Below are 13,315 nucleotides of genomic sequence, written 5' to 3' on the forward strand. Positions count from 1 at the left end.
TCATGCCCTGTGCATTACTTATTCAGTAGCAACATTATTTCCAGAAGAGCCACAGTCATCAGGCAGCAGCTCTCCAGCAATCACACCTTGAGAGGAAAGCTGGCCGTTCCTCTTGTACTCTCAAATCTCATTTCACTGACGACAGCACCAGAGACTAGACTACTCAAAATACGATGGGAATTCTAACCAGGAAGATAATTCTTTCTGAAGTTGTTCTGCACAGAGGAAACCCATAAGAACAGAGATACTCACTAATTTCTATAAAGAGCTCATTTATGTTTATCGCATTTTTTGCGCTGGTCTCTACAAAAATCGCATGAATGGAGTCAGCGTAGTCCTTAGCATCTCTCTCCATGACTTCTCTGTAAGGCAACAATTGCAAATCAGAACTTCTACCCATTAAGAGCTTATGTTACCCCCACCTACCCAGTAATTAACCAGATTATTGATGACAGAGGGTGTTCTGAATGGCTCTGTGAACCCCAACACTCAGTCTTCCCAATTATATCACTTCTGTGTTTAAACAAACAAAACCCAGTACCACTAACAACATAGCTAATGGAATGATTAGGGCAAGGTTTTCTACTCCTACCCCCAAAATAAAAATAAAAAACCCCTGCCTTGGGAATTATGGAAACGGTAGAGAGAAAATTCTAATAAATGTGCTTTCCTTATTCAGTTCTGTAACACAAGAGCCCCCCAGGCTGCCAACTGTGATGTGACCAATGTTCAAGTAAATTACACACCTGTCTATAGACATAATGTGATTTGCTCCAAATGCCTGAAATTATAATTTTAGTTTGAAATTTCAGGACTCAGATCATATAACAAAAAGGAATTTTTCAATGTCAAAGATTAAAAAAAAACAAAAAAAACACACACACCAAGATTTTTACACTGGATATTGCTCATTAAGAACAGGAACACGTAATCAGCAGTGCAATCTCTTTGTCTAATAACTTACCTGACATCGATAAGATCACACTTATTTCCTGCAATGGCAACTACAATATTAGGTGGGCCATGCTGTCGAAGCTCTTTTACCCAGTTCTTCAATGTTGAAAATGTCTCCTGTAATACAAAGGAAGAAACTGGAGATCTAAGCAACTAAGAATCTCCAAAATATTCTAAGGAAAACTGAATATGGTCTTACTTCTTTTGTGATATCGTAAACGATTATAGCTGCAGCTGAGCCTCGATAGTACATTGGTGCTAAGGCACGAAACTGCAGAGGGAAATAAACAACAACATTGGAAAAACTGGTTAAATATTTTTTTTTTTTAAATTAGACTTCAAAGTCCATTATCCCTGTACAAAAGGTAATCTTTCTCTGAAGCCAAAGATGACATCATGTTTTAAAGCAAATGAACCAGTAATTACCAAAGGCGAAAACTTTTAATGTTATCACTGAAATGTCTCTCAGAAGATAGTTTAGAATACAGTTTTATAGGAATTAAATATGGTGCTATAAACAATTGATTCAGCTAAAAAGGCTTTTTAATTGAACTCAATGTTGTAATTCCCAAATTCATTTGTTCAATAGTCCTTTAAACTTTGGCTTTCCAAACTATCAGGGAGATAAAAATAATGCTGTGAACAGTTCTCCAGAGAAGTGCTGCATTGGGGTGTCTCAGAGATCACCCTGTAATCCAGATGCTGATTGTCCTAGACAAGGTTACACATTTAAATTCACTACTCGAATGAGTCTGCAACATGCTTTCTTGATATCTTAATCCATGTGGTGATTCCCAAATGCAGGGTACATGTCTCATTTCATTTCCACCTCCCCTCCACTGAGCACAATAAGGATGAGAAGAAATGAGGAGGAGTAACCACTTCCACAGCTACGGTGGTTTAGTGAGCCCTTTTTTTGATGAATGCCAAACAGGAAACATGAAGCACTTTCCCCAGTCAAAATCTGGTTCCTGTGCAAATGTCCTCGTAAAAGCATCATCCACAGAATGTGAGGCCAAAGTTAACAGACTAGACTTTTGCCTTCACACTTCAACTTTGAAGGCTGAACTGTATGATGTCATGTTGTGTACTGCATCCTGCTGTTTCTGGCAGCTTATACCAAATATGGCAGGAATGCCTTCATGGGGGAGCACTGGTGCATATGCAGCATACACACAGAACTGTGCACATTGCAACTTCTTTTCTTGTGACCCTGGGTTGTGAACCAAGGGTGCTCAACCACTGAGCTATATCCTTACCCTTTTTTTATTTTTTGAGACAGGGTCTTGCTAAGTTGCTGAGGCTGGCCTCCAATGTGCGATCCTCCTGCCTCAGTTACTTGGGCCACAGTGACAGTCTGGACTCTAACTTCTTATCAGTTAGTTTAATTTTTGGCTTTTTTTTAAAAAAAATTTTCCCCTTAGTTGTAGTTGGACACAACACCTTTATTTTATTTATTTATTTATTTTCATGTGGTGCTGAGGATCGAACCCAGCGCCTTGCACGTGCTAGGCAAGCCCTCTGCCGCTGAGCCACAAACCCAGCCCATAATCTTTTTGCTTTTAAACTTTCATGTTACTTTGAGTTTTACAAAAGAAAGAGAAAAATATGACTATAAGCTCCATGAGGGAAGATAGCATCAGTGTTTTGCACTCCCTTTTATCTCAGGGCCTAGCACCTGAGGTAATCAAGAACTGGTGAGCAAACGAAGAACTGTAACGTGGGGATGTCAAACTAAATGCCAGATCTGTATGTCCACAGACAGAAATGTTCACTAATCTCTGTGAGTAAAAGGTCTGCCTGGGTGAAAGCCTACTTCCAACAAAATGGTAAGTTTTAGAAGAAAACAAAAATAAAAGTTGTAAGTTAAGAAAACAATGCAGGAAAAGGAACTATATCTGAGTGCAATGGCCACACCTGTCATTCCAGCTACTTGGGAGGCTGAGGCAGGAGGATCACAAAGTTCAAGGCCAGTCTTGGCAACTGAGTGAGATCCTGACTCAAAATGAAAAACAAAAAGGGCTGTGGTGTAGCTCATGGTAGAGTGTTCCTGGGTTCAATTCCTAGGACCACACATGAGGGGGAGGGGAAGAAACTACATTAGGTAAAAAAGATTTTGAATGTCGGACTGACTTCCACAGCAAACACAGCAAGCACACAGGTGGAAGAAAGGGTTATGGTATTAGTTTTCATTTCTGATACGCTTATGGTGGCAACATCCTTTACAGGGTTCTTTCTTTTTCTTTGTTCAAAACTGTAAGGTAAAATTCACATGAGTAAAGCAAAGACCTTAGCTGTGCAACTGATAAGTGATGGACGTACACATCCATAGAAACCATCCACCACGGGGCTGGGGATGTGGCTCAAGCGGTAGCACGCTCGCCTGGCATGTGCGGGGCGCTGGGTTCGATCCTCAGCACCACATAAAAATAAAAAATAAAGATGTTGTGTCCGCCGAGAACTAAAAAAATAAATATTAAAAAAAAAAAAGAAGCCATCCACCAGGATAGCAAACGTGAAATTTAATGTCCCTGTTTAACCTTGACATAATCTTTGTCTCTGAGCCTACTTCCTACTATGAACTTGAGCACAGTGGCTGTCTTCTGTCTATGATTTGCATAGAATATCATTTCCATTCTCTTGTTTTCAACCTTTCTTTGTATTCACGAACAATCTTTAACCAGCACACAGTCCGGTCCCGCCTTTCGGCACATCTGCCCACCTCTGCCTTCCAAGTGCAATGGTCCTTTACGTTCAACGCACCTACTGATGTGCTTGGGTCTCGGTCCACTGCTTTTTTTTATGTGTGTTCCATTTCTTTCTAAATTCCTTTGTCCTTCCTTTACTCTTCTCTTTGGATTGGATGCAGCGATATTATCTTACATCACTTTTTAAGTGGCTGTTCTTGTAACCACAATATACATTTTTTTCTAGTGTACTTAAGAGTTTAAAATGTTATCACTTCATATAAAATGTAAGAACCATCCAAGCATCGAATGCTTTTTATCCCAAATTCTTTGTGCTGTTGTCAAATATTTAAAATCTATCTACACTATAAATTCCACAATCCAATATCATAATTTTTAAATTAAATGGCCAGTTTTCTTTTATAGTTGAGAAGAAACAATGAGAGATTCTCATATTTACTATATCCCAAGGCTGGTTATTTCTTCCTGTGGATCTTATTTACCATTTATTTACCAAAGTCATTTCACTTTAGCCTGAAAAACTTTCTGTGAACTGCTGCTGAATTGTTTTTGCTTTTCTAATAGCATCCTATTTTGACTTCATATTTGACAGGTATTTTTGGCATGGTAGAGATACTGTCCCACTGACTTCTGGTCATCACTGTTTCTGTAAGAAGACAGCCATCATTCAAACTGTTCCCTCACATATAATGTATCTTTCATCTGTGGCTGCTTTTGAGATTCAATTTCTGGTTTCAGCAGTTTGATTCATGATGTATGTATCTAAATGTGGTTTTTGTTGTACTTACATGTTTGCTGAACTTCTTGGTTTTGTGAGATGGGGTTTCACTGGATCTGGGAATATTTTAGGCATTCTTTTTGGAGTCTCTTTTTCCCCTGAACCTCTCTCTTTCTTTGCTTCTTCTGGGTCTCAATTATACCCATGTTAGGCTATTTGAATTTGTCTCAATAAGTATTGTTCACCTTTTTCTACTCTGTTCCTCTGATTAATTTGTTCTATCACTTATCCAGTGAATTCTTCACCTTAAATAAAAATGAAATGTAGCTTTCAGTTTTAGCATTCCCATTTGATTCTTTTTCATTAAGAGTGAGATTTCTCTTCTGCAGTTAAGTAGTTAAGACTACTTTTCTTTAAATCTTTGAACATACTTAAAATGTGTGCTTTAAATTCTGTATCTGCAAATTCTAATAATGGGTGGGGAGTTGTTCTCCCTGTGTCCTCTTCTCCTTCTTCTCTGTATGTATAATCATTCTGACTGTATACTGGACAGCATGGATGATACACTTAAGAAAACTAGTTTTTGTTTTCTTCTTTGCAGAGTGTTAAATTACCGGCTAGCCACTGTGAGACAGGCCACCTTAACTTTGTGTAAGGCCATCAAGGTCCCCCTTAGTTGCAGGACCTGTTCTCCACTGATGAGGCACTGCCCTTCGGAAGTTTCAATGGGATGCCTGAGGTGTTTACCCCTCCCCTCTAACATGGCAGGACTGGGTTCAAACTCCAGACTTCAGCTCTGCTGTAATGGCAGTCTCTGCTCTGTTCTAGTCACTCTTCTAGCTGTTGGTCTCTTCTGGGTTTGGTAATGTCTCCTCTGTATATTCACAACTTGGATGGTCAACCAAAGACTTGAGGAAAACTTATAAACAGACTTTGGGGCTTCCCTCCTTGCTGGGACCATTTTTGTGGGATTTGTATCCTCTTTTCCCAGTTGTTCTTGCAGTCCTCAACACGACTCACAGGTGTCATAAGCTAAAAAGACAGGCTTTCTGCTTGAGTCCTAGTTGCCATATGGTCTGAGGAGTGTTAACTAGGAAAAGCTGTGACAATGTGGACCATGCCCATCATAGCTCTTTTGTTCAGTCCCTGGCTGCATCTGGTTGCTCTGCAATACATTTTAAAAGTTTTATCCAGAGTTTGTATATAAATTGCTGTATCTGGGAAGGTTAGTCTATTATAGGGTACTCTTCTGTCATGTTGAAACTCTTTCCATATCATTTTGGTGTAAAGAAAAAAGATGGAAGCACATAAAGAAACTCAAAAGACATCAGCACATCTGTGCTCCAAATGTGGCTCTAAATCAGGAGATAGCAAACTTTTTAAGGCAAGGGCCAAGAATATTACAGCTTTGTGGACCATTTGAGTTTTGTCACAACCACTCATCTCTATTACCGTAGAATGAAAACAGCCATGGAAACCAGCATGGTTATGTTCCAATAAAAAGTTTACTTACAAAAACAGGCAACAGGTTGGATTTGGCCCATAGGCCATAGTCTGTTACTCCGGTTCTAGATGACCCTAAGTCATTAAGTTCCTGACTTTTAACATAAGAACAATTCCTTACAAGACTATGGTGATAATAACTGTGAGCTTTCCTGGTGTTCTGACCTGTGGAAAAAGCCATCAGGAGAACCACAACAAGTAGGGATGTAAATGTTTAGGATCTGGATGTAGGGTCTGCTAGATTCTGCTAAACAGCTTTCTTCTACATCATCACATGCAGATAGAAAGCATTTGAAGTGTTTTTCTACACTGATGGTGTAATAATGGGATGCACTCATGGTGCTCATGTGCTGTGTTTGTCTCCACACTACTACAGGAGTCTTTGTTAGTGAAGGATAATTGGTGGGAAAATGTGACAAAATGAATTCACTCAGTTTGCAAATAACAGGGACAAAAAGGACTCACAGAGGTCATCTTGAGGAAGTAAGTTTAAATTTAGGAAAACAAGTCTCATTTTACCTGGTAGTTGAAAAATATTTGCCTTATTTTTAAAAATATTTTTATTAGTTATTGATGGACCTTTACTTATTTGCTTAAATGTGGTGCTGACAAATGAGCCCAGAGCCTCACACATGCTAGGCAAGTGCTCTGCCACTGAGCTGTAGCCATATTTTAACAGTCAGGAGCTGAATTTTTTTGATGAACACTGAATCACAGTTAACTGATAATTTGGTTATGACTGTTCTGATAAAACTATATGCTAGCACAATATGATATCCTTCATTTCATATTTGATCACACAGTCTTATAAAAATAGTAAGTTTTACAAGATATTTGTAGCCTCCAAGAATTTTCTGTAAGTCCCTCTGAACTCACTGTCATCTGAAGTGCTGTACCAGCAACCTGACAGGTATTTTTCTCTTCATTTAACAAGATCCCAATGGTCAAGGATTCACATAACATTTTGAAAAATTCTCCAAAATCACTTTCACCAGTTTAATCACTTTGTAATCATCCATAACCTGACCAACAGAAAGACAGCACACTGTCAAAATGTGTGGCAACAGGATAGATGCTAGACTCAAATGGGGAGGCTATACAATTAGTTAGTTGATCAGAAAGTTTTCATTTTATAACCATTTTTGTTTCCATTGAGAATCTTTAAACTATAGTGAACCAAACAATACACATGCAAACACCAGAAAAAGCATCATTCCAGGCATGCACTACTCACATGGTGAAAGTAGTAGAAGGTCTGTCCTTATCTGTGTGTGCCTAAGGAGGGTTAGCAAGCAGCTGACATTTATTGTCATCAACACCATGTGCTAGGAGCTGAGAGCAGAGACATGAGGACTGTCCTGCTCCCAAGGAGCTCACTGTCCAATGGAAGACATGACAGTAAGGAACAGGTACTGATGGCATGGATGAGGGCAACTGAAGCCTGCTCAGGATGTAAGAGTTCATCTGTTGCTCCGTCCAACCAGGCTCTGCACATGAGCTCTACATCAGACCCTGGATGGAGGCTGGGAATACAGGACAAGCAAGACACTGTGCTCTCAGCTCTCAGTGTTTACTGTTTGCAAGGAGAGACTGTCAATAAAAGCTAGACAGACAGACAGACATTGAACTATAACTTTTAACAAATGTCTTGAGGAAAATGAATACTGGCAATAATGGGAAATGAATGGCAGCTGTGCTTAGATGCAAGGGGTGAAGGGGTGGATTCAGGGAAAATTCTAAGGGTATGACATTTAACCTGAGATCAAGAGCTCGTAAAGGGAGCCTATTGGCAGAGGAGAGAGAGAATTCCAGTAAGAAGGACCAATGTACATGAAGGCCTGATGACAACGGGTGCTCAAGGACCTAACGAAGGGCAGTGGGCTGGAATTCAGTGGGAGAGAAGGAGGACGGGCTGGAAGGACACTAAGCAGATTGGAGGAGCAGGGCATGTGGGCAGAGGAGAGGAGCAATAATCGGCTGCTGAAGGGTATTAGCAGGAAAATATGAGAGTCCGATTTCATTTCTAAAGGACTCTAGGTTCTGTGAGAAGTGGCATGGGTCAGGTCTGGGCTGGAGGAAAGCAGGGAGACCAGTTAGAAGACTATGGAATACTCAAGTCAGAGTAAAAGGTGTCTAAGAGCAGGGTGATGGGAGTAGAAATGAAGAAAGTTATTTAGACAAGGGAGCTATCAGCACATGCTCCTAGAGCAGTGTGGGGAGCTGGCGAGGAGTCCAAGACAACATCCAGATTTGGGTTTGAGCAACAATGGGATATGGCAAAGTGGTTATTCATTCGAGACCACCAGGGGTGCTTAGGAAAGCCTCCTTTAGTCAAGTGACATCAGAGGTGGGTTCTGAAGGCCGAAGAAAGTTTTCCAGACAAAACCTAAGAAGAAGGGTAAGAGGATATAAACAGGATGGCATGTTGGAAAACTATAAGCAGTTCAGTGCTAGAGGCCAGGTTGGTGGAAGAGATAGAGAGTCTGGCAGTGGCTGGTATATTCAGGGACCAGAAGGCCTTCCCAGGACAGTCAGTCAGTCCTTGACCCTGACCAGGCTCACGGCTACGTCCTGCCTGATCTTCCCTATACTTTGATGATATGTCCCATGTTTAGCTTTTTCTTAAGCTCTGCAATCTGGCAACTATGGACATGTGCTTTTGCCAGTGCTCCCTGGGGGTTCTCCTCTCTTGGCCGCTTCCTCATGAACACCTCCTCTCCAGCTCTGGGCTGCATGAGGTGCTCTGCATAGTGGAGGCAGGTTCACATTTGAGAGCAGCTATTCCTGTTGAAGAACTAATGAGAAGGAGGCACACAAAAGGCAGGCAAGCTGGCTAATTACAAAACTTCAAAGACCCCTGCAATCATGCCAGCAGAAAGGGAGAGCCATGTGCCCTTGGGTTATTTCTTTTTTCATGTTCCAGAAAAAAAGAGATGCTATACTCATCGTGTATACCAGGACAGGCTCTGAAGAGAGCATAATGGGATCTGTACTATAGCAGGGTTCTTTATGATGATGGCTTTGCTGTACCATCTGTATCTGTGAGGGGTAGCTGAACCTGGGGATCCAGCGGAAGGGAGTGTGTTTTATTGGTAGGAAGAGCCCCACCAGTTTGGGGCTGATAGGACAAATCCCATGGCTGTGTGTACAGATAAATGCGGGCAGACTCTGTGGTAAGAACCGCTTCTGAAGGACAGAAGAGTGATGGTTAGCAAAGGTCTAGCTATTTTAAATGTCTCATTCTAGATGCACAACACCAGCATAACAGGAGAGGGGAAAAGAAAACCATAAGCAGACACATCTCAGATGAGTAACTGGATGGTAGCAAGACATCCAGCATTAAAAACAGAAGAAACCAAACAAAGTGAACTTAAAACATTAAATCTGTACAAATGTATAGTGTCTACATCTAGGACAACGGTAATGGCTTGTTTTGTTTTCCTCCATTTGTCTGCGATGATTCTTGTCAGATTTTATGCCATACACAGTATCTACGTTGTCTTAGATAAGACGGTGATGACACACTATTTTTCCTGATTACTTCTGGTGTACTTCTAAGAGCTTAAGATAGCACTGTGCATCCATCTGATGCAGGTTTGATAGTACTGTTTGAAAACAAAATTAAACGTCTGCTGAATAATGGGGCAGACACAGGCACCATGACAACAAACTGAAGTCAGTGCCCGGAGGGGAGATAGATAGTACCTGTGCCTGCCCCATTCCCACCCTCTTCTGACTTGGTGGGCTTCCCCAAATCCAACCTGGCCCTGTGCTGCTGTGGCTGGCCCCAGTTTGGTTTAGGCTCTTCCTTAGGCAGATAACTACTGTGGCCAATTTTATTACCAGGCATTTATTAAGTACCTACTGCAAGGCACTGTGTTAGCTCATCCATTTCACTTAAATCTCAAACTTTATATGCTGTAAAGTTCCCTCTTTAGCTTTTTAAAAGGCAGCTATAAATGAGTTGTGCTTAACTCTCCCTTTCTACCACTAATTCTTTTACATCTTTACTAGAGGATGAAGCCCCAAATTACACACAATGCTCAAGTGGGATTTTATCAGCCTGTTAGTCAGCATTTACTTTAAGACACTAAAAAATATAAAAATGCCCTCAGTGCCCATTATCACTTTCTCCATCAGAGGACTTTGTGACTCTAATTGAAAAGAAAAAGGCTGGCCTCCACAAATGGAAATAAATGTGTCTCTGGCGCATAGAAGAGAAGTGAGTAACGTGAAATGACAGGAACGGTGACAGTTTAGTTGGTGCTCTAATTTGGTTTGGGCCTCAGAAAAACACATAGTAAATTAAAGAGTGACTTACTCGTTCTTGTCCAGCTGTATCCCAGATTAGGAATTTATGTAGCTCATTTTGGTACTGGACAGTCTTGGTCATAAAAGATGCCCTATAAAGAGAGACCTAAATGATCAGAATACAATTATTTAAAGCACGTTTCCAGCCCCAGTTGGAAACATCACTTAGACTTAAAGCTCCAACTCCCAGCTCTACACTATATCCTAATTGTGTTCCTCTCCCAAGTATTTATGGGATGTTCAGATGCTGGCTGGATATTCTCTGCCCAAATAAAATAAAGTATTAGGCACTTCTGCCCAACACAAAGAAGGAAGAGTTCTTAAGACTTTTGATTGCTTAAGCTCCAGATCATTAGCCTCCCTTGCAAAACAGAGAAAATGTTATTCAAGATGTTACCATAAGAAAACTTTCTAAAAACCAGTATGTCCAGGAAATGAGTTAAAAAAAAAAAAAAAAGAAAAAACAAAAAGGACACTTGGGTTTGTCCTCCCCCAAATCCCAAACTACACGCTCACATAAACTACTGAGTGAGAACTACTATAATGTTGAAGTTAATAAAATTAAGAAGCCAACAAGGAGTTGAAAGAGGATTGGAGAAACAACAGTTGTTGCCAAGGCGATCTGATTCACCCTCAGCATCCCTTATGACACCTGGGTGTCAATAGCACAACAGGCTTCTCAGCTGAGATGCCACAGTAGCCCACAAGTTTCACCCAGCTCTTGGTGCAGGAAGGAATCAGTTTGTAGATCATACTGTTTGTGCTGAGGAAGGCACTCTGTCCAAGGGGCTCTGAAGGCAGGGACTCTATTATTTTGGGGATCCTGCACTTTTGGAGTATCTGGAGTAAGATAAGGTGCAAAGCCTTTCTTTTCTGAAGAGCCATGGTAGTCCAAAGCAAGCGCTTGGACACTCCGGAGGCCCTGGGTCACAGGTTCAGGAGTCCTGCCCTGTGAGTGGGCTTGACTAATACTATCTTGTGCCATCCACTTCACCTAGAGGGCAGCCTCCCAGGAAGTCCTGTTTTCCAAGCCCCTTACAGCATCCCAGTCTGATTTATAGAACCTAGAGATGACTGTTTTAAGTATGATGTATCCCTGAAAAGTTCCTGCACTAAAGCAGGAGTTGAAATGATAGCCATAACCTACTCAACAGACTGACCCATTTGATGTACTGAAAATCTGAAGGGATTACTGGGTAGCAATTTGTAGGCAGGTGGAGTGTGGCTGGAGGAAGTGGGTCACTGGGAGCATGCCTTGGGAGATTTTGTATTTTGTTCCTGGCTCCTCCCATTCACTCTCTGCTTCCTGGTTGCCACACAGGGAGCAGCTTTCCCCTGCTACACTCTTTGCCATGATCTTCTATCTCACCTTGGGCCCAGAGTAATGGAGATAAATGACCATGGACTGAACCTCTGAAACTGTGAGCCAAAATAAACTCTTCCTCTTCTAAGTTGTTCCTGTAGGGTATTTTGGCCACAGTGAGGAAAACCTAACACAATGACCATGTCTTTCTTCTTTTCTAGTGGATAATAAGCTTGCTGGGGGCAAGGGCGAAGTTGTACTCTTGAATCAAACCTAATCACTCCAAGCAAGACAATGAACTCAATGGTCAAGCATCTTCAAACATGCTGGGAGCTTCAAATGTTTTTGTAGAGATTTAAGTAATGGATAATCTTCAAGAAACCGAAAGTTGAAAAAGAATGACTTTTGGAAGAATCACTGAGCTTAGATGAGTACCAGAATCCTTAGTTTTAAAGCTTTCAAATATGATATAAGGAGTTTCTGGCAAAAATTTCGTGCATTTATGGCATGGTAAGCAGCCTCCAAAGGAGTGACTATAAGGAGTGAGTGAATCAGGAGGCAAAATCACATTTATTGGACAGGTACTTTTTATTAGATATTTATTTGCTGAAAATTTACCCCTTGGTATCCTTAGTGAAGTACTTTGTACATAGAAGATACTTAAGAGATGGTTATTGTACCAACAACTTCTGGTGACTCACTCTAATTAAATCAGGATGTGCAAAGTGATTTCTCACTTAGGAAAGATCTAAGCATTCAAAAAGCATTGTTTATTGTGAAGATTAAATAAGCTGATGTATGTGAAAGTGTTTTGTAAATTGTAAAGCACTATATCTATACAAGGTATTATCATTATTATTTAAACTTGGTTCCAGAAAATGTTTTAGTTTGGTTTGCAATTAGTCCTAAAAGCTTGCAACTCAACTGTCCATCAATTATGGCTATGGTGTTACACTGAAGAGTGACCACAGGCACCCAACAGAAGCCTGTTCACAGAACTACAGCAACTAATACATCCATTCTGACTGCTCAAAGGACAAGAGAAGTGTGCTTCACGTAGATCAAAAGCTGGCAATGGCAGAGGCAGTAAGTAAAAGGCAATGTCTCACCACAGGTTCAGAACTCTCTGGAGCTCATCCTGCCTGCCAACCATTTCCTTTTAATGAAAGCAGACTTATCCCTGAACCAGGATCCAGACAAAACAGCATTTCTGAGATAATCAAAGTATCTGAAGGGTTAAACCCTCTCTGACTCTGGACCCTTCAGCACTCCTGCCTCGCACCTGCCACGCCTGCTTCCAGGCTTCTCTCAGGCCTTCTTGTGTTCACAGCTGTCTTCTTAAGTCTTTGCCCACTTCTCTGTCTGTCGGCTTCCCATCTTCTTCTCACTGGCACCACTCACCCACACTCCCAGTTCTTTAGCAATCCTGTGCATCTTGATTCAACTATGCAGAAAAGCCCCACCAACCTCTCTGTCTACGACTTCTGTCAAGTGGCAGGGTGCCTCCCTTGCTGGAGGAGAATCACAGTCCTTGTGGGTCAGCATGGAGATTTCACCCTGTGTCACATGGTGCCTTTTAGGCCTTCTCCCGCTGCATACAGCAATTATACCATACTCTTTTTTTTTTTTGGTGGTGTTGGGGATTGAACCCAAGAGGGCCTTGTGCATGTGTATATCACATTCTTATTGTCTGCTGACAGCTCTGCCATTTCCCACTATCCTCCTCTTCAAGTACAAGCACATTCCAGCTTTTTCTAGAAATAAAGATTAAGGAATATGGCTTCCTAAAGCTCCCAAGTCAACATTCCTAGGTCAAGA

The 13,315-nt window shown here is 41.2% G+C and overlaps 1 protein-coding gene across 1 annotated transcript in view; it reads right to left on the minus strand.

Moving 5' to 3' along the window:
• The window catches only part of Rab22a (RAB22A, member RAS oncogene family), a 62,447-nt gene that overhangs the window by 10,875 nt on the left and 38,257 nt on the right, over window positions 1-13,315 (minus strand). The window contains exons 3-6 of the mRNA XM_046433304.2: window positions 10,205-10,286; window positions 1,154-1,225; window positions 965-1,071; window positions 253-362 (exon numbers count right to left, since the gene is read on the minus strand). Coding sequence (XP_046289260.1) covers window positions 253-362; window positions 965-1,071; window positions 1,154-1,225; window positions 10,205-10,286 — 371 coding nt within the window. The remainder of the gene's footprint in view (window positions 1-252; window positions 363-964; window positions 1,072-1,153; window positions 1,226-10,204; window positions 10,287-13,315) is intronic.

Source organism: Marmota monax, unplaced genomic scaffold, assembly GCF_021218885.2.
Source record: "Marmota monax isolate L192 unplaced genomic scaffold, Marmota_monax_Labrador192_F-V1.1 WCK01_AAM20220418_F8-fsc00014, whole genome shotgun sequence".
NCBI classification, from domain to species: Eukaryota; Metazoa; Chordata; class Mammalia; order Rodentia; family Sciuridae; genus Marmota; species Marmota monax.